Below are 23,967 nucleotides of genomic sequence, written 5' to 3' on the forward strand. Positions count from 1 at the left end.
GGAAACGAGGCGGGGACATGACAGGAACCGATGCTGCGCGCCGCACGGGCTGGGAGGGAGCGGCCTCAGCAGGGCTGCCTGAAGGAGATCAGCGGACGCACTCTCCTCCGGAGCGGGAGAGCGATCGCAGGGGGCGCCTACTCATTATACTATAAAGCTGAGCCGAACTGAATCCAATTAAATTAATTTGTTTTTGTTTTTAATTGGTTAAAGGGAACAGTAATAACTAGCAAAAACTGACTGCTGCCTCTGCTTCAGCCGTTCCCACACCAACTGACAGCACGAAAACGGCTGCCCCAAGCACATTAAGTGCAGCTCACCAATAGCAAGGCAGCATTCAAACTTGCTGCCTCCCTATTGGACCCTGATAACCTAGCCCTTCTCCACCGCTCGCTCCCCCTCCCTCCTCTGTACTTAACTCATTCCTCCCCTTGCCTCACGTTAAACTCGGCAGCGTGAGACAAGCCCACGCTGCCTTAACATGAAAGAAAAAAATGTCAGACGAGATAAACCTCGCTCGTTATGCTTGGCAAGCTTGACACTGCAGAACAATCGATGTCCCGTGGGGCATCTGCGCAGTCTGGTTTGTTTGAAAAGGGCGGGCAGTAGACAGAACGGGCTGCAAATAAATATTTTGGAGAAGAAAGGAAAGTTGTCTTAATGAAGCTCTGTGCTTTCAAAGTTGATAGCGCCTTTCGCAATGAGAGGGAAATCGGTGAATGTTTCCTTAGCAGAATCGGCGTTGGAAGCAAACAAGGTACATCCTCGAGATCTGGTTTTTGTGATTGCTGGCTTGAAAAAAAAGCAAAATTTGTCTGTTATGGATGCTTACAATTCTATTTTGATTTCAGTGGAGGAATAAGAGAACGCGTATGGAGAGAGATATATTTAAGAATGACTATTATAGCTGAAGAATGCCACCTGCTTTATAGATTGCTAGTGAGGGAGGTATGCAAAAAAAATCTTTGCTTTTCGTAACTTACTGGCATCAGGTGAAAGGGAAGTTCAAGAAACAAATTGAAAGTTAAAAATAGTGGTAATGCTTTTTACATTCTAGAGTGTATAATATATTCTCCCTTACAATTCGTATCAAGTGTAAATGTATTATTGTATTTCTGGGTGGAGAGGAGACTGGATGATAAATAAAGGCTCATTTAACAAGTAGTGTGAAGTGTCTTGACTATTACAGAAACTGTCACTGTAGTCTACAGGGATGCTGACAAATTGCTACCTAGGCTGTAGAAGGTGCTATTTTAGCTACTCTGATGCATAGAATGTAACAGAACTACGAAACGTATTGTGAAGCAAATTACTGGAGATGTCTTTCTTAAGGCGTCAATCCATACGCCTGTTTTTTTTTAAACTGTGGGTTTACATTTATGACAATGATTAACGTGCTTAAAAAGTTATTTTCTCGTTTTGTTGCACTTTATTTTAATGAAAGTGCTGAAAAGAGTACCTTATAAATAAAATGCAGTTTTGATAAGCTTTGCATAAATAAAACATATAATCAGCACCGTTTTCTTTCTTTTTTTTTTTTTTTTGTTAGGGGAAAGGGGTGGGAGGAAGCATGTGTTAAGTGGGAAATATTAAGGATTGTTTGTGATTGCATAGGCAATTAACAGTTTGGTTCTCACTCCCTTCCTCACCAACCCCTGTCTCTGCTTCCTTTTTTTTTTTTTTTTTTTTTTTTGCAGCTTTTGGATAATTGGATTAAGTAGTCCTTCTGCTCAAGTTGACACCAGCTAATCATTTTCTTTCTAGAATCCCACCATTCTTGCTGTTTTCTTAGAGACTGCTAAGAAGCCTCATTCCCAACAACTTCTTTGCCCCTTCCTCAATTAATCCCATCTATAACCCACTGAGTTTAGTTCTTCCCAATCATGGTTTCACTGTTTTAACTCAAAACTCTCATCTGTATTTTTTGTTCTGTATCTGTGCAACTTGACTAGATTCTAATCTTCAAGGAGTAGGGACTATCAATTAGGAGGTGAATTTGCCCAGGGATTGTACATGTAACAGTGTGCACATAACCAGATTTCTTGCATACTTTTTTTTTACCAGTGAAGTTTGGAGTTATGCATATATTGGTCGATTTTTAAAAGCCCTATGCATGCCAAATCCAGGAGATACATGCATGACTTGGCCCAGCACGCACTGCGTGGATTTTAAAAAGCATGTGAGGATGCACATATCTCCCAGTATGTGCACAGATCCTAAAAATCAAAAAAGGGGTGGGTTGTGGGCAGGGCATGGGTGGGCCGAGTCTGTTACATGAAGTCTGTGTGTAAGTATTTATGCGCACTTCCATGTGCCGGAGTCCCCTACCATGTAACTTTACTTCTGCTACGGACAGCATGTAAGTATTAAAATAAACTAGGCTAGTCAGGGGGGTTCTAAGGGTCAGGGCTAATAGGGTAAAAGGGAGGCAAGTTAGCTAGGGGGTTTAGGAAGTCCTCTCCTTTACTGGAGAAACAGGGAATTACATTGGCACACACATCTACTAGAATCCCCCCACTTCTGTGACTGAGGTGGCATTTGCGCACAGATATGCACAACAATGTAAAATCATGTGCACATGTATATGTGTATATCTGATTTTATAACAGGTGCATGTATATGTGCCTGTTATAAAATTGCCATGTGCTTGTGCCAGCAAACACGCACAGAGGTGTAACTCATACTTCTGGTTTAAAAAAGTGTGCACGTAAATTCAATACACTAGTTATGTGTTTCAAAGAGCAGGTGTAACTTTCTGCAGGTGAGTTTTTTTTAAATTCTGCAAAAGTACACTCAAAGCTAATTTATATGCATAATTTGCTTCATAAATTGATGTACTTATGCACATAGCTCCTGCATAAGTTATCCATGTTTTAAAATTACCTTCATGTGCCTCCACAGCACTGCATACATCTGGTATGTGCTATAAAAGTCATGATGATGATAAAAATTAAACTGCAGTTCTATTGATGTGGAATACTAAAAACTTGTCTAAAAATAATTGGAATTCAGATCTGAACAGGATCCTAATGTTAGATTTTAGTAGTTAGAGACATGGCATGCATCCCAAAGGCAATAGAATTGTAGTGTGCAAACAGCAGTGAAGTTTTTGAATGGAGGAAGGGAGAAAGAAAATGTTGTGAACTAACTACAGTTGGGTGAATTGAGAAACAGGTAGAAAAAATTATTTGCTTATGATCATACAGAAAAGGCTAGAAGGGACTTGAGCTTGTGTGTCAGAACTCCTAATTTGGATTTCTGTGCTGTGCAAAGTATTGAGAAAACATTTTTATGAAATCCTAGGATTGTCTGTATTTTTGAACAGTTTATACTCATAGCATGGTTAGATCCTATTCCAGACCCTGATAAGAGAGAGCAATAACTCAATCAAAATATATCCCTATTGTCTATTTAACAAGATTCAACAATAAATATCCTTGTGTGAAAAAGTATGTGAACCCTTCATTCAGTAACTGGTGGCATCTTGTCGAGCAGCAGTAACTTCAAGTAAACAGTTCCTGTAGCTGTTGGTCATCTTACACCAACTTTGAGGAATTTTGGCCCATTCTTCCATACAGAACTGATTCAACTCTGACATTTGAGGGCTGACTTGCATGAACAGCTCACATCAGGTCTTGCAATATCACTTCAATAGGATTTTGGTTGGGATAAGAAATGACTTCTTCAGTCAGTCTGTAGTAGATATACTTGAATGTTTAAGGTCATTGTTTTGCTGCACGAGCCAGCTCGTGGACAGATGGCCTGACATTCTGTTCTAGAATTTTGTGATCTAAAGCAGGGTTTAATGGACCCTTGGTCTGACCCAATATGGCAATTTCTTATGTTCTTATGATACAAACTTTTGATGTAAAAGCATACATTTGAACAGATGTGTAAGTTGTGTTGACCCTTGCTGCTGTAGTGATGTTGGTTCAACCTACATGACAGGCTCTGTAAAAAATCAGAGGCAGGCAACATAAAAAATGGTCAATGTACAGACCTAGGGTCAAAGGCAGAAGTCAGTTTGAGGGAAGGCTTGGAGACAAGAAGCAGGATACAGGCACGAGGAACTGGATAAGACCAAGTTGGAGAGATAAGGCAGGAACATGAACCACGAAGCAGCAACAAACACTACACACAACGATGCAGGAGACCCATTGCTGAGGCAAGGCAGAAGCGTCGGAAGGACCCCCCCTTTTTTTTTTTTTTTTAATAGAGTTTAAAGCAGTGACATCATCAAGGGGTGCCGACCAACTTTTTCTTTTTTTTTTTTGCCACAGGTCCTTTAAAGGCAAAGATGTCAGACATGTGTGCGCCTAGGAGGACACCCTGGAGGAGGTGGTTCTGGCAGTATCCTGCTGTGTAGTTGGAGGTTGGTGTCATTTGCAACGGAGAGGGACCCAGAGTGTCCGGCAGCATCAGGGTGAGTGCGGTGACTTGCAGGAATGTCCCACAAGTTGTCAAAAATAACAGTACCCCATCTCCTAAGCCCCCTCGCAAGGTCCTCTGCTTCTTCTTCAAGGGAAAGCAATGGTGGAACTCCTTTACTAATAGAGGGGCTTGGAGGTTGCCTGCTGGCTTCCAGGAGTTCTCTTCTGGGCCATAGGTCTTCCATGCTATGAGAGATTCTTGCTTGTTTTGATGCCTGCAGACATCCAGGACTTCTTGTACCTCATAACTAGTGTCTTCAGAGGTTGTTTCTGTGGAACGCAGTGGTTTTAGATGAAATATATGGAAGATGTTATGTATATGTAATGTAGGAGGAAGCTTAATTGTTATGGTTTTGTATAAATGTGAACCCTGGGCCAAGGTGAGAGCTGACTCCGCCTACAGGGAGGAGTCCTGTGGGCCTCACCATCGGTAGGCTTGGTCTTGATGGCACAGGACACTGTAGGAGAGAGACTTTATTATAGACAGAGAAGCAGGGCCCGCAGAGCGGGAGAGAAGAGAGACACAGTTGAGCAGTGAGGGAATCCCCAATGATGCCGCTGATGATGGAAGTCTGGTAGTGGCCCACTGAGCAAGGTATGCCAGGATATTCCCACAGGCGAATGGTGTACCTCAGGTTACAGATCCGGTAGTGGCCCGCAGTGCGGGGTATGCTGAGGAGTCTGAGCTGGTAGTGAAGACTGAGGCAAGGCAGCCCGAGGAAGCTGTAGCGATGCGGCAGGTTCTTTGTGTGTAGATTGTTCAAGGTAGCTGAAGCGAAGCGGTGGTGGCCTGTGGCATGGGGTACACCGCAGATGGAATCAGCAAGCCATGATGAAGTAATCTGAGTAGTACTCACATGGAAGTCCCCGATAGCTCTGAGGCAGTGGGTAGGAAGACACTGGCAGATAGGCCCTTCGAGGAGTGGATAGCCAAGAGTGCAGATGAGCCCCCGAGGAGCGGGTACTCAGCGTTGTAGACCCACGTAGGAACAGGAAGTCCAAGGTAGAGTGGAATTTAGGCAAGTAGGAACTCCTTGCTAACTCGTCTTAGCCAAGGGCCGATCTGTTTAAGTACAGAGGATGACTGATGTCATCGGGAGGGGACGCCTCTGAGGTTCCCACCATGATGTGTTTTTAGGAGGCCCTTGTGCACAAGCACGCACATCCTAGATAATCGCAGGTTCAAGATGGCGGTCGGCAGCGCCCACGCTGTTCGGAAGACTCCGGGGAGGCCGGCATTGGCTGGCGGATGCCGCCACTAGACCCAGGGTTGGAGAGACGGGGAGAAAAGAGGTGAGCATCAGAGGTCGCAGCCATCTGCGACTGATGGGCGTAACGTTAATCTGATAAGTCACATGGCTGATTTGTTGGAACACAGAGAAGAGGCCAATGGATTAAGGTGCCATGCTGATGGAGGATATTTAGACTATATTCTGTGTACTCAACGATACTAGATTGCCTGGGTGAAATTGTGGAGCTGTTCTGTCCACCTGCTTCTGGGAACGGGCTGCTGCCTAGGTAAGTAACTGATTGGTTCTTTGCTAGAAGTTGTGGAGTTCCTGAGAAGTGAGCTGGGCTGCTGGACAGGCCACTGTCAGCGGGAAAGGAAGAAGTAAGTGGAGGTGCTTACCGTAGACCACTTGGAAGGACGGTGAGCTTGTAGAAGTTATGTGATTTGTTATGAGAGAACTCTGCTCAGGGAAGGAGAAGAGCCCAGTCGTCTTACCTGTCATTGACAAACAGTTTGAGGAAGGTCTTAAGGGTTTGGTTAGTTCTCTAGGTTTGTCCATTTCCTTGGGGGTGGTAAGCTGTTGCAAGATCCAGCATAATTCCAAATTTCTTGAAAAGCCCCTTCCAGTATGAGGCCATAAATTGGATGCCTTGATCCGAAAGGATGTGAGAGGGTAGCCCCTGCAGCCAAAAGACATGTTGTATGAAAAGCTAAGCCAATTCAAGAGCAGAGGGCAAACCTTGAAATGGATGAAATGTGCCATCTTGGAGAATCTATCCACCACAACCCATATCGTGGTGAAGCCGTGAGAGAATGGAAAGTCTGTAATGAAATCAATGGACAGATGGGTCCAGGGTCCCTCAGCAGCTGGCAACTGCTGCAACCCCCCCCCCCCCCCCCCCCAGTCGAACTCGAGCAGTCTTATGTTGCGCACAAGCAGGGCAGGATTCCACATACTTTTTTATGCCAGATCTTACTTTGGGCCACCAGTAGTAACACAGGAGGAGTTAAAGGGTGTGGATGATCCCTGGTGTCCTGCTAAGTGTGAGTCATGAGCCCATTTCAACACTTTTTCGTGCAGCTGCTTGGGGATGACATTCTTCCCAGGAGGTATCAGCATGGCAGTAGCGACAATAGCCCTTGTTGGATCTATGATTATCTAGAGTGATCTCTGGGGGACATCCTCTCTGTGATTCTTAGCCACCAGTCTGTAGTGAACCAACTGAAAAAGAGGACCATCTGCTGTCGCAATGAAAACACCTCAGACGGTCTTCAGGGTGAAGCGTGCTCCCAGCATTTTGGGCAGCCCCCTTTTATTGTAAAATCATTACATAGCATTGCATCGGATACATACGTCACATATTTACTGCTACAACATTTCCACATAAATGTTTATGCTGACCTTTTACTACGTGGGTGCAGAGAGGTGCAAACGGTCAATCTTCAGGCAGGGAGGGGGGAGGTCATTAGCTGGTCATGAGGCAATGGTACTGAGCTACCTAGGTGTGAAAACCCACAGAAATGCAAGTAGGTCATAAACTAAGCTGGTGCTGCAAAGCTTCTGCTGCAAAGCTTTTGCCCTAGATATATTCCTTGCAGACTTCCTGTTAGCTATAGACAGGAAGTATGTTTGCTTGCTAAAACTTGCTGCGGTCGGAGCAAAAACAGTTTCTTTACGCTACGAGTAGGTTTTAGACATGGGACAGATGTTGACCTTCTGAGGTGGCGTGCCATCTGTCAGGGAAGCCAAACACCCAACCCCCACAATCTGCCTGTATGGGATTAAGTTGTTTCACTTGTTGAAGATACTTCAAGTTTTTGTGATCTGTTTGGATTTTGATCCAATGCTTGGCTCCTTCAAGGAGATGTTGCCATTCTTCCAGTGCCAATTTTACCGCAAGGAGTTCCCGAGGCCCAATTGTGTAATTCCTCTCTGCCAGAGAGAACGTCCTTGAAAAAAGGGAGCAAGGCAGGAGAGACCCTTGATTGTTATATTGGCTGAGGACAGCTCCTACCCCGAAGAATCTACCTCTGAAACAAAGGGTCAGTCAGGATCTGGGTGCAGTAGGCAAGGCTGGGCTGGAGAGATGAGACAGGAACAGGAAGCAGAAACACACACTATTTATTTAAAGGCTTTTTTATACCGATGTTCATGTAATAGTACATATCACGTCGGTTTACATAGAACAAAAGTCAGAAAATACATCGAACATGATACATATAACAAGGCAAACGTAATAAGAATTATAGATATTATCGCTAAACCAAAAAACTTAGATATACATCAAACGTGTTATATGTGTGATACACATAACAGGGCGAAGATAGTACGAATTATCAATGAACTTACAACTGTGTTTATTACATTTGACGCAATTCTAAGACCAATGTGAGCACATAGGCATAAACCTGGTGAACAGTTGAACAAACAGAGGGCATTTGCCTCAGCAAATTTTCTACCCCAGGACCAAGGTCTGGGAGAAGACTAGCTCAGGAAGGAGAAGAAAGAGGAAAATGGCTAGACTAAGCTAAGGTGAAGAGATTATTGAATCCTTTAAGTGAAGGCTTGAGTGAAAAGCCAAGTCTTCAGCTTTGGCTACACACAAAGATGTAGAAGACCTGTTGCTGAGGCAAGGCAGACGCATAGGAAGGGTCCTTTTATAGAGCTTGAAGCAGTGACATCATCAAGAGGTGCCACGGCCTTTTCCTGCCATGGGGCTTTTAACGGCATGGGCATTGTGTGTGTACCTAGCGGGGCACACTAGAGGTGGCAGTTCACATTGATGGGGGTGAGTGCGGCAGCTTGCAGAAATGTCCCGCAAGCCGCCAGACATAAGATGATTTCCAGATCATACTACAAATGGATCTCAACCCTCAAACAGCCTTAAAAAAAACCCAACTATGTATGTGTCTCTTAGCCATCCAAGACTGGATTAAAAGTAACAATCTCCATCTAAAACCAAACAAAACAGTCTATGGATACAAAACATGCACAGACAAATCCCTGATCTGAAACTTCCATTTGGATCCCATGAGCTCTTGCTAAAACTACAGGTGGAAAGTCTCAGAATCCCGCTGGACTTTGCCCTAACCATGCTCCTACAAATCCAGGCCATAGTAAGGAGTTGCCTCTTTGAACTACGTAACCTCTGAAGACTTCACCCTCTCATTGAGAAGAACCTTATCACCGCAATTCATGCCATGGTAACCACATGGCTGGATATATAAGGGCCTCCACAGACACCCTTCTCTGCACAACTAATAGGGTCATGCAACTGACACCTTTCTATCACATTGGGCCTACAAAAATTACACTGGCTTCCAGTCCACCTACAGATCCCAAATCAAAACCCTCACAATGACCTACAAGGCTGTACGAGGACACAGCCCTAACTACTGAGAGAGGGAAACATGCAATGAAAAAGCTGTGCTAGGCTGCCAGTGCACCACTTTGAGTGTTTTGAACCTACCTGTAAAATACAGTATTTGATTTGAGATGCTTATGTGTATTTAGTTCAAATTAAATTTATTGTAGTATTGCTCATTTATCTAAAGTAGGCATTAAGACTGATTTAAAGTTTAGCTATAATGTTGTGCATTTTATTCTGGATTATATGTTGCTCCTTTACTTGTACATGGTTTTGGGTGAATTTCTTATTCAAAAAGGCAGTTAATAAATAAAAATAATAAAATGAATAAATAAACTATTGATGTGCTCACTTCCAGCTCTGTGTCTTACAGAAACAGCACCAGGAGCGAGGAAGTGAATACCTCGCTCCTGACTGAGGTTTTTAGGTTCCAGGGGGAATGACATAGGAGTTGCGTGTGGGTAAAGGCTGGGATGGGGGCAAGAGTTAGCCAGATTAATTATTTAGACAAAGAACCGGGGACAGGGTATGAGGGGCTTGACATGTGGACCCCACAGATTTATTTTACATTTAAGGGGGGTTTGGGAAGGTGGGATTGTATTTATGAAATCTGTGGGGAAGGTGAAGGTGGAGAATTGGACCACAGGCCCACTCTATCCTTCTCCCTCTTTTTTTCAGTGCTATTAAACAGGAGATCTTCAAAGATATCTGGTTTATCTGGCCTCACAAGGCCCGATTAATTTTATAATCTAACCAGTTATATTCAGATATAGCCGATTAGGTTTTAAAATTATCTAGCTATATGTAGCTGGATAACTTTAAGCGAGTATATGCAGTGGGATGTTTATATAGGATAAGTTATCTGGCTAACTTTAGCCAGATAAATTGTCTGCTTGCTGACTTACTGAATATGCCTCCCTTAATTTATACCTTTTTTTAATTGCATAAGACTGGTTTCAATCAAATAAGAGTATCATGTTAAGAATTTGTAATTGTCATTATTAGGGATGAAAATCGTGTGCCCGATCGTTTTAACGATCGGGTTCGGCTGGAGGGAGAACAAAATCTGATCGGTAAAGATGTGGATCGGAATCTGTTCCGATTCCAATTCACATCACTAATTTTTTTTTTTTTTTTTAGTGAGGCCTGAGCAGATAAAAAAAAAACCACCCTCCCGAACCCCACCAAAACCTTTTACATGTACCTGGTGGTCTAGCGGGGGGGTGGGGGTCCGGGAGCCATCCCCTGCACTCATACCCTCCGTGCCGGTATCAAATGGCGCCGATAGCCTCTGACCTACTATGTCACAGGGGCTACCGGTGCCATTGGTCAGCCCCTGTCACATGGCCATCGGTGCCATCTTATGCTCCTACCATGTGACAGGGGCTGACCAATGGCACCGGTAGCCCCTGTGACATAGTAAGGGCAAAGGCGATCGGTGCCATTTTGTTTACTGGCAGCAGATGGCTCGAGTGAAGGAGATCGCTCCCCGACCCCTGCTGGACCCCCAGGGACTTTTGGCAAGTCTTGGGGGACCCTCCTGACCCCCACAAGACTTGCCAAAAGTCCAGCGGGGGTCCAGGAGCGACCTCCTGCACTCCGGCTGTCGGATGCCAGTACTCAAAATGGCGCCGATCGCCTTCGCCCTCACTATGTCACAGGGACTGACGGTTGGCCCCTGTGACATAGTGAGGGTAAAGGCGATCGGCGCCATTTTGAAACCAGTCCAGCACAGAGGGTATGAGTGCAGAGGATGGATCCCGGACCCCCCGCTAGACCACCAGGTACATGTAAAAGGTTTTGGGGGGTGGGTTTTTTTTATCGGGCCATCTGCCCCATTTTTATTAATGGCAGCCGACGGCCCGAGAGCGGGAGATCGCTCCCGGGACTCCCAGTAGATCACCAGGTATTTCTAAAAGGTTTTGGGGGGGGGGGTTTTCTGTAAATGGTGATTTAATAACCCCATTTTCATCTGTATTCTTGCTAGCCAGCAATGGTCTTTCTCCAATGACTTCCTTAGTGAAAACTGAACCAAAGTATTTGTTTAATATTTCTGCTATTTCTTCATCTTTTTCTACAGCTTCCTCCTTACTCCTTTCAATTTTATAGTTCGACCTCTGGTTTTCTTCCTTTCTCTGAAATATGACAAATGTTTTTGTCACCATGCTTCAGCTTCTTTGACAAACTTTTCTTCTCTCGAGCTTTCACTATCCTGATTACTTTTCTCATCTCTTTCATCTTCACTGGATATTCTTCCCTGTGTGCTGCTTCTTGTGTTCCTGTGTACGTTTTTGAATGCCAATCTTCTTGCTTTTATTTTCTCAACCACCACTTTTGTAGAGCCTTATCTGTTTCCTTTTTTTCTTATTTTTATTTACTTGTTTTACATAAAGGTTTGTCACCTTTGTTATAGCTCCTTTTTAATTTGGCACACTGTTGTTCCACTTCACCCATCTCCTTCCAGTCTTCTAGCTTCTCCTTGAGGTATGTTGCCATTTTACCAGAGTCTGTGTGTTTTGAAAGCCAGGACATTGATCTTTATGTAACTTCCCTCCCTCTTGGCCATTATATCCACCCATACCGTCTAATGATCACTGGTGCTCAGGTAGGCACCTACCCAGGCATTTGAGATACTGTCTCTGTTTGTGAATAGCAGTATCGCTCCTCCCCTCATGTGTTCCATTGCCATTTGTTTGAGCATAACCCCTTGAAGGGCATCCGCAATCTCTCTAATTCTTGCAGATTCTACAGCAGGGATACTCCAATCCAGATCCAGCAAATTACATTCTCCCTTCCTTCCCATTTTTTGGATGTCTTCAACCAGGTGCTATCCAGCTCATCTGTCTGACTTAGACCACACCAGTGTAAATGGAAGTGCCATCATCTCTTTTTAAGACAGCCTACAGCACTTCTTCCTTTTCCTATGCCCCCTTGCATTTCAGCTAATTGGATATTGCTTTTGACAGACAGAGCTACTCCTCCCCCATTTCTGTCATCTCTGTCCTTTCTAAACAGGTTATAGCCCAGTAGGGTCATATTTCATTCATGAGACTCACTGACTCATGTTTTCCTAATAGCAACAATATCCAAGTCTGCTTCCACCATTAGGGTCTGTAGATCTGGAATTTTATTACCTAGACTATGAGCATTTGTGCTCATAACCTTCCCGCTTTTCTCACTCAGCTTAGTGCTCTTCCTGAGCACCTTTTCTGCCCTATTGAGCTGATTTTTGTTAATTTCTCCACCCACTTTCTGTATTTGTCAGGTGTGACATTTCAACTTCTGTCACCTCCATTCTCTAGTTTAAATGTTTATGGCGTGTGATTTGAATGTCTCACTTAAGAATCTTTTTTCCTGATGTGGACAGATGTATGCCATTTTATTAGAAAGTCTTTTACTGTTCCATATACGGCCCCAGCCCCTAATATATCCCAAATCTTCTTCCTCACACCAAGTTTTGAGTCATGTATTGAAGTTGTCTATATGGCTTAGCCTTTTCTTCATCTATCCTTGAACAGGTAACACTTCTGAAAAGGCAGTAGTCTTCGCCATGTGCCCATTTGCTTCCACAGATTCTGGAAATATCTCTGAACTGTTTGGATGTTTCTAGCAAGGTCATTGGTGCCCAGATGGATGAGAATATCTATTTTTAGAGTCCTTACTTTCTTCTTTACTTGCATTGACTAACTGAATTGCATTTCTACTTGTTGAGAATCCTGGAAGGCATTTAACTATTTTTTCCCCTCAAAATGAAGTCCAAATTAGTGTCTCTAATGACCAAATCTCTGAGCACAAGGATCCTTGTGTTATGGGTTTTTCTTTGCATTGGGTATCTTCTTTCCTTTCAGATATTACTGCAGTTTCCATTGCTAGAGCTTCTTCATTTTACAATACAAAAAAGGAATTTTGTATTGGTATCATTTGAGAGAGTGGGTGTTCCTTTATCACAGATCTTGTCCTACCAGAACTCACTATAATCCATTTATTCCTGAGTTTCTGAAGGTTCTGTGGGAGTGGGGCAGGTTCTCTGAATGTAGTAAAGTAAGGGAGGCTTCTTTGGTGATTACTAATTCCTCTTTAGCCTTCTTTAATTGTAGCTAGTTCTAATTTAGTTGAGTCAATTTCTTTTTCATTGAAAAGAGCTGCAAAGAAACTCCAAAGGGTAGATTTTTAAAAAATATGCACGTGCCCACTACCCGGCGCATGCACATGGACACGCAATTTTATAACGTGCATGCCAGTGTGCACATGTTATAAAATCGCCGGGCCACACGCACAAGGAGGGGTAGATTTTAGCTAGTTTCGCATGGTGACGCATCACAGCTTTCCCCAGTTCCCTCCCAGTTCGCTCCAATTAAGGAGCAGACTGGGAGGGAACTTTCCTGCCCCCTAGCCTCCCTTCCCCTTCCCCTCTCGACCCCTAAACCAAATCTGCCTTACCTTTTTTTTTTGTTTTTAAGTTGCTGCTCCTCTGGAGCAGAAGCAACTTGCGCGTACCGGCCAACTGCCGGCACATGCTTCCCTGGCACAGCGGAAAATGGCTGCTGTACTGGCACCTCCATCCCCGCCCCCGACCGCCCCCTTTTCAGGCCCCAGCACTTAATCATGTACCGGGGTTTACGCGCATGGCCGGGCCCATTTAAAAATAGGCCCAGCGCGCGTAAGGCCCAGCCACGCGTGTAAACCCTGGGATTTATGCACGCTGGGGTTTAAAAATTTGCCCTTTGGCCTCCAGATGGCTTGCCTTAAGACACAAGCACCACAGTTATTACATTGAATAATAGTCATTTTGTTAATTTGTTCTAATATGGAACACCTTAAATATGATAAATATTGGCAAAGTTCCTTGTTATCAATTATTGCAATTATGTACCTAGTAAGACTGAATTAGAACAGCAGGTTCAGGGATAGGGAAGGAGAGCTTTCGACAGCTGAGATTATCAATCATAACGTTTCCTTGACATGCACTTAGTGGGAGCTTTTCTATGCCACTCTGGAACAATGAGTACTCCAATAAGGGGTAGATTTTCAAAGGGGTACGCGCGTACCCCCCCCCCCCCCCCCTGCACGCGCCGAGTGCAAGCCCCGGGACGCGCGTAAGTCCCAGGGCTTTGCAAAGGGGGCGTGTCGGGTGGGAGGGGCGGGGGTGTGACACCGGCCCGGGGGCGTGGTCGAGGCCTCCAGACCAGCCTGCTGGCGCGCGCAGATTTATACCTGCTTTTGGCAGGCGTAAATCTGCCAACAAAGGTGTGGGGGGGGGGTAAGGGAGGGGAAGGTGAGGGGAGGCGGAAGGAAAGTTCCCTCCGAGGCCGCTCCGATTTCGGAGTGGCCTAGGAGGGAACAGGCAGCGCGCGCCGGGCTCGGCGCGCGCAGGTTGCACAAAAGTGCACCCCCTTGCGCGTGCCAACCCCGGATTTTATAAGATACGCCTTATAAAATCCAGCGTACTTTTGTTCGCGCCTGGTGCACGAACAAAAGTACGTGCGCACGTAAATTTATAAAATCTACCCCTAAGTGTTTAGACTTGCAAGAAAACACTAGACTTATGGCTGTTGAATTGTGACAATAAGCCCCTCCCTACAGACAAAGCTAAAAACAAATGGATTTTTTTTTCTCTGCCTTTCCTTTTTTTTTACAAAGCCACAATGTAATCTTTTCCCCTTTTATCTTAATTAAATCAAAGCAATCCCCCCCCCCCCCCCCCCCCCCCCCCCCCCCCCCCCAACAAAGGCACAATATAATGCAAATATAGACAAAAGTTATACTTGGTCCAAGATATTTTCAATAAACAAAATTACACTTACCTTTTAAATGCCTCTCACAGGAAAACCTGTAGAAAAAATGACTGTCTTATTAGAAAGCATTAGTCTTATGGCTACTGAATTGCTACAATTAGCCCTTCCCTACAGACAAGGCTAAAAACAAAGTTAGGGTTGTGTTTGTTTCTCTGCCTTTCATTTTTTTATAAAGCTACAATATAGTCTTTTGCTCTGTGTAAGTCTTTTGTCGATTTTTGAAACCTGGGTTTCAAAACCTGATGAGAATTCTAATGACTAGTGAGATGGGCCTGGGGAGGAGCAAGTGGTGGCTCTTGCTATTTTTTTTAATTTGGTGCTGCCTGATGTTACTCAGTGGAAATAAGACACATACACACACAATACAGAATATTTATTCTGGTAAAAGTAATGGTTATAATAACATAAGTTTTGCCATGCTGGGTCAGACCAAGGGTCCATTAAGCCCCATATCTTGTTTCTAGCAGTGGCTAATACAGGTCACAGGTATTTGGCAGGATTTCTAAGTTCAATAGATTCATATCCCAAGGACAAGCAATGGATTTCTCCAAGTCCACCTTAATAATGGTTTATAGACTTTTCTTCCAGGAACTTGTACAAATCTCTTTTAAACCCAGCTACACTACAGCTTTTACCATTTCCTCCCGCAGTGAATTCCAGAGTTTAATTATGCATCTGTTGAAAAGTATTTTCTCCTGTTTGTTTTAAATGTCCAAGTCTGCATTGTCCTCTAGTCATTGTATCTTTTTGAAAGCATAAACAACTGATTCACATTTAATCTTGCTGCTCCACTCATTACTTTATAGACCTCTATCATATCTCCCCTCAGTTGTCTCTTCTCCAAGATGAAGAGCCATGACCTCTTTAGCCTTTCCTCATAGGGGAATCGTTCAATTTGTTAATCATTTTGGTTGCCCTTCTCTGTACCTTTTCCATTTCTGCTATATCTTTCTTGAGATGCGGTGACCAGAACTGGACACAGTATTCAAGGTGTAATCGAACAATGGAAAGATTTAGAGGCATTATGATTTTATATTTTACTCTCCATTCCTTTCCTAATAATTCCTAGCATTCTATTTGCTTTTTTGGCCATTGCTGCACACTGGGCAGAGGATTTAAACATATTATCCTTCTTGACGCCTAGATATTTTTCCTGGGTGGTAACTGTCAAAGTAAAACTTTGCATTGTGTAACTGAAATTTTGGGTTCCTCTTCCCTATGTGGATCACTTTGCAAGGTCTTCTTACAATTTCTCACAATCCTCTTGTGATTTTATGACTTGCTGAATGTACAAAATTATTCAAAATTTGACCATCTCACTTGTTCCCCTCTTTCTAGGTCAGATCCCTGGGGCACTTCACTAGTCACCTTTCTCCAACACGAAAATTGACCATTTGCCCTTACTTTTTTAACCAGCTCTCAATCTACAATAAAACATTGCCCCCTATTCCATGACTTTTTAATTTCTTCAAGAGTCTCTCATGAGGTACTTTGTCAAATGCTTTCTGAAAGTCCAGATACTCCATATCAACTGACTCCCTTTTATCCACATGTTTATTCACACCTTAAAAAAAATGTAGCAGATTAGTGAGACAAAACATAGGTGAATGTGGCAGGGTTCTCAGTTTCTTTAGAGGGGAATACTCTCAGGGCATACTCCAAATGGTGCTGTCCCATATTATATCCTCAGACTGGTTAGATTCTTCTGCAGAAAGGAATAGTTGGTGAGGGCTAGATCCACCACTGGGACCTTTGGGGGCTCCTGAGGCATGGAGGCGAGAGAGACTCCTCTTGTGGGAACAAATCCAACATTCTGGACAGAATGTTGATTGCAGGGTGCCTTCCTTGTCACTAGTTGCTAACGAGATAAAAAAAAAAGTCTTCACTAATTCAGCCATTTGGTCTATGGGCTGTCATTTCCTTTGATTCAGAAATGGAAAAGAGCCTCTTCTGAAACCAGTATACAATTATTCTCCTAATAAGCACATACTGGACTCCAGGATTGGGTTCCATCCTGGGTTAACTGCGCTGGTGATTACATAGAGCCCAGAAGCACAATGAAGCATATAAGATCTAGTCTCCAGATGCAGCCCAGGAGTTGATGGATTGGAAGCAGATCCAGGAGGCCCAGGAATGGACCAAGTAGGTGAGATGGAGGCAAGGGTACCAATGTGGAAGAAGGTAAGTGTAATGATTCTTCTCCACGTCCTTCCAGTGCTTACTCCTGTCTTGAGTGTTTCAAATGAGTTGAAGGTGACAAGGCTCATGATGTTTCAACAGAGCCTGCTTCATTACCAACTTCTGCTTCAGTGACGTTGTCTGCACACTGGCTCCAAGAAGTAGTACTTCTTTTCCTTCTCCACTGATGAACCAAGGGAAATTGCCTGCCTGGGGTGCTCCTGCATCTTGCTCGACAATTTAACTATGGTGGATCCAGAGCCTGGTGTTTGCAATTGAGGGAGCTTTGCCCAAGAAGTTCCTGCTTGACTTGGTGTGAAGGGAGCCCAAAGATGCCCAAGGTGGAATGGTTCTGACTTTTGACTGGCCTATGAAGTTCCTCCATTTTCCATGCCCAATTCCTCTGAGATCTCGGCAACAACCGAGCTCAGTCATAGCAGTTGACTGAATCGTGGTCGAAACCAAGCATCTGTAATAAATGTCGGTGATGGACATCTTAAGACTACAGACAAAGTCCTTGAAGCCAATGGAGGTGGCTTTCTTGGAGCAGGGCATCCTGCAACATCAGTTTTTCTCTTTTTTTTTTTTTTTTTTTTGTTTTGTTTAGCACTGAAAAGTGCTGTTGAGGGGCTGCCAAGGTAGTTAAGCAACTTTAAAAATGAGAGTTGAAGTGAGAACTTCATAAAATTGAAAAAAGGACAAATGAGCGAGAACACGTCTGTGCGAAAACCCAGACAGTAAAAGACTGATGGGCTCACAAGGTAGTGTGCACGTAGGAACTCCCACACATGCTCAGTGATAAAAATTTTATTGAGCTAGAGAGTTCATTCGGCACAGCCGGATGACATCACCCATGTGTCATTACTAATTCAGCCCTGCTTGTTGATAAAGAATCTGCCTTGAAATTTTGCTGGTGTGTGCAGAACCCGATGTGGCATACTCTCCCAAAATTACTCTGCGTGTAGATTTAAATATATAAATTTGGAAGTCGTAACATATGCACGTCAGTCCTTTCCCTGCCCCAACTCCGCCCCATGCGCAGAACACCTACTGATTATGCACATAACAGTATGTGCAAAATCATGTTCCTGAATTGATTTTCAAATGGCAATTTATGCACAGAACCCAGGCTTTTTGCACTTAAACCCTTTTGAAAATCAGGCCCTTACAGCATAATTTTCTAAAGCACTTTTGCAGGTAAAACAGTGTTTTACCCACAAATGGGATTTTAATAAAAATTGTTCACCTGCCATGTGGTTAAATTTACATGCATACTACCTGTTCACATGTAGGTTTACCCAGACTGAGTGCAGGTATTCCTGTAGGAGGAGTTGGGGAGGGGTTTGGACTTATGTGCATACTTTTCAAAATGCAAACCTATGCATGCAAATTTTGCTGAAAAATTTCTGCATACTAAATAGCAAGTGTAAACATGTGCGGGTAGATTTGGTTGAATAACTTTCAAAATGGATTCATGCTGTAAGTCTGCTTTGAAAATTGGTGTAACTTGCATATAGGAAACCTAACTTTCAAACATATTCGTGGTATAGCATTTGCACGCATGCAAATGGACATGCGAAGATTTAAGCTAAAACTTTATAAACTATGGCGGGAGCTGTGTTCTTTATAAGATACCATGCAGTTCTCCTCTGAAAGTATTCACGTGTGTTTCAGTATACTGTATGCAAATATTTCCAATGCAAGAAATTCATACTTTCTCTACCTATTTTATAACATATGCAGGTATATTTTAGGCACAAAAATAAACTGAGGCTAATATTCAAAATTTAATTTAGCCTGTTAAGTTGGACTTAACTGGCTAAGTAATGGCCACTGGATATTCAGCGGCTGCTATTTAGCCAGTTAAGCCACTTTACTAGCTAAGGGCCAGATTCATTAAGGCTTTTCTCCCATTTTGTGATTATGGGAAAAGCCCTTAATGAATTAGGACTTGATTTTAAAAAGTATTTACACGATTAAAATTGAGTTTTACGGAGATCACATGATGCTGCCTGAGTGATCAGGCGTGCTGCTGGTCTCACTGAGATCCCTCTTCTACCATTAACCAACAAAAGAAGCATATAATTTGGCTTACAACCTGGCAAAATATTACGAACGTAGGGCTCAGTATTCTCGGAAAGGCACGGTTTATTTTACCACAGCCTACCTCTCAGAATGGCGACAAAAGCAGGAAAAGGAGAAAGCGAGGGGGCTTGATACTAAGATGGCCGACACACCGGAATCACATGGCAATAGAAAATCCTGAACCTATCGGCTCGGACATAGTGGCCACAGTTATTACCGCTTTAGAAGGTAGATTTATCCACCTCTCCTCCCAACTTACTGGAGTAAGGACACAATTATTGGCCATACAATCGCAGTTGCAGGCCGCAGAGCAAAGAATATCAGACATGGAGGACAAAATAGCGATGGAGGAACGGGCAGTGAAAGCCTTATAAGACTCTTATACAGCATTACAACAAAAAAATTGAAGATTTAGAAAATTGGTTGCGCCGAAATAATTTAAGAGTAATCGGGATTCCTGAGAGCATCACCGAACAAGAACTTGGAACCTGTTTAGAACCCTGGCTACCGCAGGCGCTCCAAACTGACACACAACATGGCCTTTTGCATATAGAACGAGCCCACGGGCTGTGCCCACCTCCCTCTGGGTCTACAACACCACAAAGACCGAGAGTGGTGATTTTTTGTGTCCTGAATTTTGCCAACAAAGTTCAAATACTCCGGGCTTACCGAAGAGTACCTACCCTGTCATTTGAGGGATCTAAAATTTTACTGTTCCAAGATTACTCAGCCTCCGTTGCTACTCAGAGGAAGGCCTTTGCTCCGGCTTGCTCTCAGCTTGCCAACTTAAAAATCCACTCCACTTTGCTCTTCCCCGGCAAACTCCGAATCGCACATAATGGCCAAGACAGCATCTTTAGACGTAGCGACAACCTTCATACAGGGACTCCACATGGGTTAAACAGACCGCGATGGTTCAGAGTGCACCACTTTTTGGACAAAAGATAACTACATCTCCTTTGTAGTTTAAGGTGGTTGTTCCTTTTTTGAGGTTCTCTGTTGGTTTTCAGCATCTGCTCACTTATCTCTGTAGGAGGAGGGTCCTCGCAGCTCTAGTGATCTCATAGCAACTAGTGGATGTTATGGAAGATGCTGGGAGAAATTTTTGTGCTCTCTTTAGTAGCTTCCTACATCCAGAGGGTTTTGCACTGAGAGGGGCAGGGATTCTTTAATGTTTGACTTTTCATGGAAACTTTATATGGTACCTAATGGTTTTCATCACATGCCTGAAAATATCTGTGGATTCTCTACCTGGGTGCTATCAAGCTAGGGCGAGAGTACATTATAGAAATCTCATCTTTGTGTACCTTTCCTCACTCCAAATCACATCAAATCTTCACTGATGTGTACTGTACTGTTCGCACATCTGATTGTGCATGTAAAACTACTCCCCAAACCCTAGACCACCATCAAAACCTCACCTCAAATTACTAGATGACCCTCCTGTAGTGGTATAAATAGATGACTAATATGTGTGCCTCTCTCCCTCTCTGAGGTGTCTCCTCCCACAGGGAGAAGCCCTGTGAGCCTCACCATCTATAGGTGTGGTCTCAGTGGCATAGGACACAGCTGTAAGGTAGAGACTTTATTAGGAAGGAAGGAAAAGTAAAGCTCGGGAGGTGTAGGTAAGAACAGTTCTGAGCAGAGGTGTATACCCAAGGTGATTCCTCAGATTGTGAAGATCCGGTAGTGGCCCACAGAGCAGGGTACGCCAAGGATATCTGTACTGCAATGAAGATGAAGTAGCTGAGGTGCAGGGACCCATGGTGGATCCTGTAGATATTGTGGCGACAACCTGCAGCACAAGGAAAGACCAGTGCGACTCCTACTGAGGAAGATGTGGTAGTGGCACTTTAGAGAATCTCAGTAAGGCTTGGTATCATTGATGTCCGTAGTAAAGTACTCACAGGAGAGTGTCCCGAGAAGCAGGACAGGTAACAGTCCAAGGCCAGAAGGCCCTCCGAGGAGCGGGTAGCCAAGAACGCAGAAGGGGCCCCTGAGGAGCAGGTACCTAGAGCGTTCGGCGCCAAGTGAGAAATCTGGAACCGGAAGTCCAAGGATGGAGCAGATTCAGGAACGAGGGAACTCCTTGTTAACTCGTAGAAGCATTGGGCCAGTAGGCTTAAGTACAGCAGCGAGTTGACGTCATACGGAGGGGATGCCCCCAAGGTTCCCACCATGCCATGTACAAAGGTGGCCCATGTGCGCGCACGCACGGCTTAAGTGATTCCTGAAACAAGATGGCGGTCGGCATCGCCCACGCCATCCCTGGAACGCCAGGTAGGTCAGTGGTGGCTGGCAGAGGCCGCCGTTCTTCCCAGAATCTATGGTGCAGAAAAGAAAGAGGTGAGCATGAGTGATCGCAGCAGTCTGTGACCGGGCGTAACAATTACACTATCGCACACAATGTTAAACATCCCTCATTTTCATAAATCCCACCAAAACTCCTCCCCTTTGATTAAATTTTCAGAGCTTTCATACACATTGTGTGATGTGAAAAATAACGCATGCATTATTGCGGACGTTATGACCCTAACACCTGCGTTAATGCCCTAACACATTTTGATGAATGACCCTGATAGACTTAAATTCAGTCTACATAGGTCATTTTCTGATCCTGCTCTAAAATCACTAGTCACATAAATGACCTTGAAGATTGCCCTCCACAGTAAAAGCATGCATAGTCTTCCACAGTGTGGCACTTTCAGCCGGGCTGTGAGTGGGCCTTTCTAGAGGTGTGTTTAGGTCAGGGGATGAAAATAGCGCACATTTTATCCCTCTCAGCTGCCTGCTTGAGTGAGCATCTGCATAGTACGTGAGTGCTTTTAGCACACACAGTTTACATTAATTTTCAAGCATAAAGTATCAAAGTACTGTACTTTCTCTTTCAAAATTAGAATAAGTACATGGCTCATTTAAACATTGTTCATTTAGAAAGTTAGAAATGTTTCCACTCATGTATGTTGTGTAAAAAGGACCAGTTATCCTGGAAGATAGGTATGGAGGTTTGAGCCAAGTCAGTCATCTTGTAAAATGCAAAAAAAAAAAAAAAAAAAGCTTCCAACCTAGGTGCAGAAACCCCCTCTTCAGCTTATACTTGTTTCAGGAGACAGTCTATAAATGTTCGGTAGACTCCATCCATTTTACCAGACTGCAATCTGTAATCTCTGGTCCACTGGAGTAGGGATTAGCAGGATATCTTGTCCCATCCTACAGTCTTCTGTACCATGTATGACCTTTCCATCCATTGTGACTGTAAATTTCTCAACAAAAAGATTCATGCTTGTGGTAACTTATTTCATTCCTGTGTTGACTTAGTGTCAGTTATGGAGGTCAATTTTCAAGTCTGTTTACCTGGGCAGAAAGCGATTTTACCCATCTAAAACTGTGTATTTATATATTTATCTATTTTATATTCTGCTTTTTCAGGCACATTTAGGTTCTGTAGGTATGTGTAACAATATGTGCATAAAATTACATGCATGCACATTGCGTGTGTAGTTTTATGTGCATAAGTGAAAATTGTTCTGGGGGTTGGAGTCTGGGTAGAATTAGAATTTTTCACATGTACTTTGATTTTAAAAAGTCTGCATGTTAGTTTGCTTAGCTATACTGCATGCACAAAATAGAAGGTGTACAATTGTATGCAAAAGTTTAGGTACTGGAAGGGGGACAATAAGTAAATCTGCAGCTCTAACACTAAACTTTCAAAAGGGAAACTTTGATAAAATGAGGAAAATAGTTAGAAAAAAACTGAAAGGTACAGCTGCAAAGGTTAAGTGTTCAACAGGCATGGACACTGTTTAAAAATGCAATCCTAGAGGCGCAGTCCATATGTATTCCATACATTAAGAAAGGTGGAAGGAAGGCAAAACGATTACCGGCATGGTTAAAAGGTGAGGTGAAGGAGTCTATTTTAGCCAAAAAAACATGCTTCAAAAATTGGAAGAAGGATCCATCTGAAGAAAATAGGATAAAACATAACTTGACAATGCTTAAGTGTAAAACATGGATAAGACAGGCAAAGAGAGAATTTGAAATGAAGTTGGTCATTGAGGCAAAAACTCGTAATAAAAACTTTTAAAAATATATCTGAAGCAAGAAACCTGTGAGGGAGTCGGTTGGACCATTAGATGACCGAGGGGTTAAAGGGGCTCTTAGGGAAGATAAGGCTATTGCAGAAAGACTCAATGAATTCTTTGCTTCTGTGTTTACTAATGAGGATGTTGGGGAGATACCAGTTCCAGAGATGGTTTTCAGGGGTGAAGAGTCAGACGAACTGAACGAAATCACTGTGAACCTGGAAGATGTAGTAGGCCAGATTGACAAACTAAAGAGTAGCAATTTACCTGGACTGGATGGTCTGCATCCTAGGGTACTGAAGGAACTCAAAAATTAAATTTCTGATCTATTAGTTAAAATTTGTAACCTATCATTATAATCATCCATTGAACCTGAAGACTGGAGGGTGGCCAATGTAACCCCAATATTTAAAAAAGGTTCCAGGGGTGATCCGGGTAACTATAGACCAGTGAACCTGACTTCAGAGCTGGGAAAAATAGTGGAAATTATTCTCAATATCAAAATCATAAAGCATATAGAAAGACATGGTTTAATGGAACACAGTCAACATGGATTTACCCAAGGGAAGTCTTGCCTAACATCTGCTGCATTTTTTTTGAAGGGGTTAATAAACATGTGGATAAAGGTGAACCGGTAGATGTAGTGTTTTTGGATTTTCAGAAGGCGTTTGACAAAGTCCCTCATGAGAGGCTTCTAAGAAAACTAAAATGTCATGGGATAGGAGGCGATGTCCTTTCGTGGATTACAAAAATGGTTAAAAGACAGGAAACAGAGAGTAGGATTAAATGGTCAATTTT

The 23,967-nt window shown here is 43.4% G+C and overlaps 1 protein-coding gene across 2 annotated transcripts in view; it reads left to right on the forward strand.

Moving 5' to 3' along the window:
- Positions 1-429: 429 nt before the first annotated feature.
- SGCG (sarcoglycan gamma) overlaps positions 430-23,967 on the forward strand; it is a 157,455-nt gene continuing 133,917 nt past the window's right edge. The window contains exons 1-2 of one of the 2 annotated variants that reach the window (XM_029602542.1): positions 430-757; positions 4,281-4,423. Coding sequence is in view for 1 of the 2 variants with exons in the window: in XM_029602540.1 (XP_029458400.1) it covers positions 701-757 (57 nt within the window). In the remaining variant the exon portion in view is untranslated. The remainder of the gene's footprint in view (positions 758-4,280; positions 4,424-23,967) is intronic. The other variant, XM_029602540.1, reaches the window with a different exon arrangement.

Source organism: Rhinatrema bivittatum, chromosome 5, assembly GCF_901001135.1.
Source record: "Rhinatrema bivittatum chromosome 5, aRhiBiv1.1, whole genome shotgun sequence".
In the NCBI taxonomy this organism is placed as follows: domain Eukaryota; kingdom Metazoa; phylum Chordata; class Amphibia; order Gymnophiona; family Rhinatrematidae; genus Rhinatrema; species Rhinatrema bivittatum.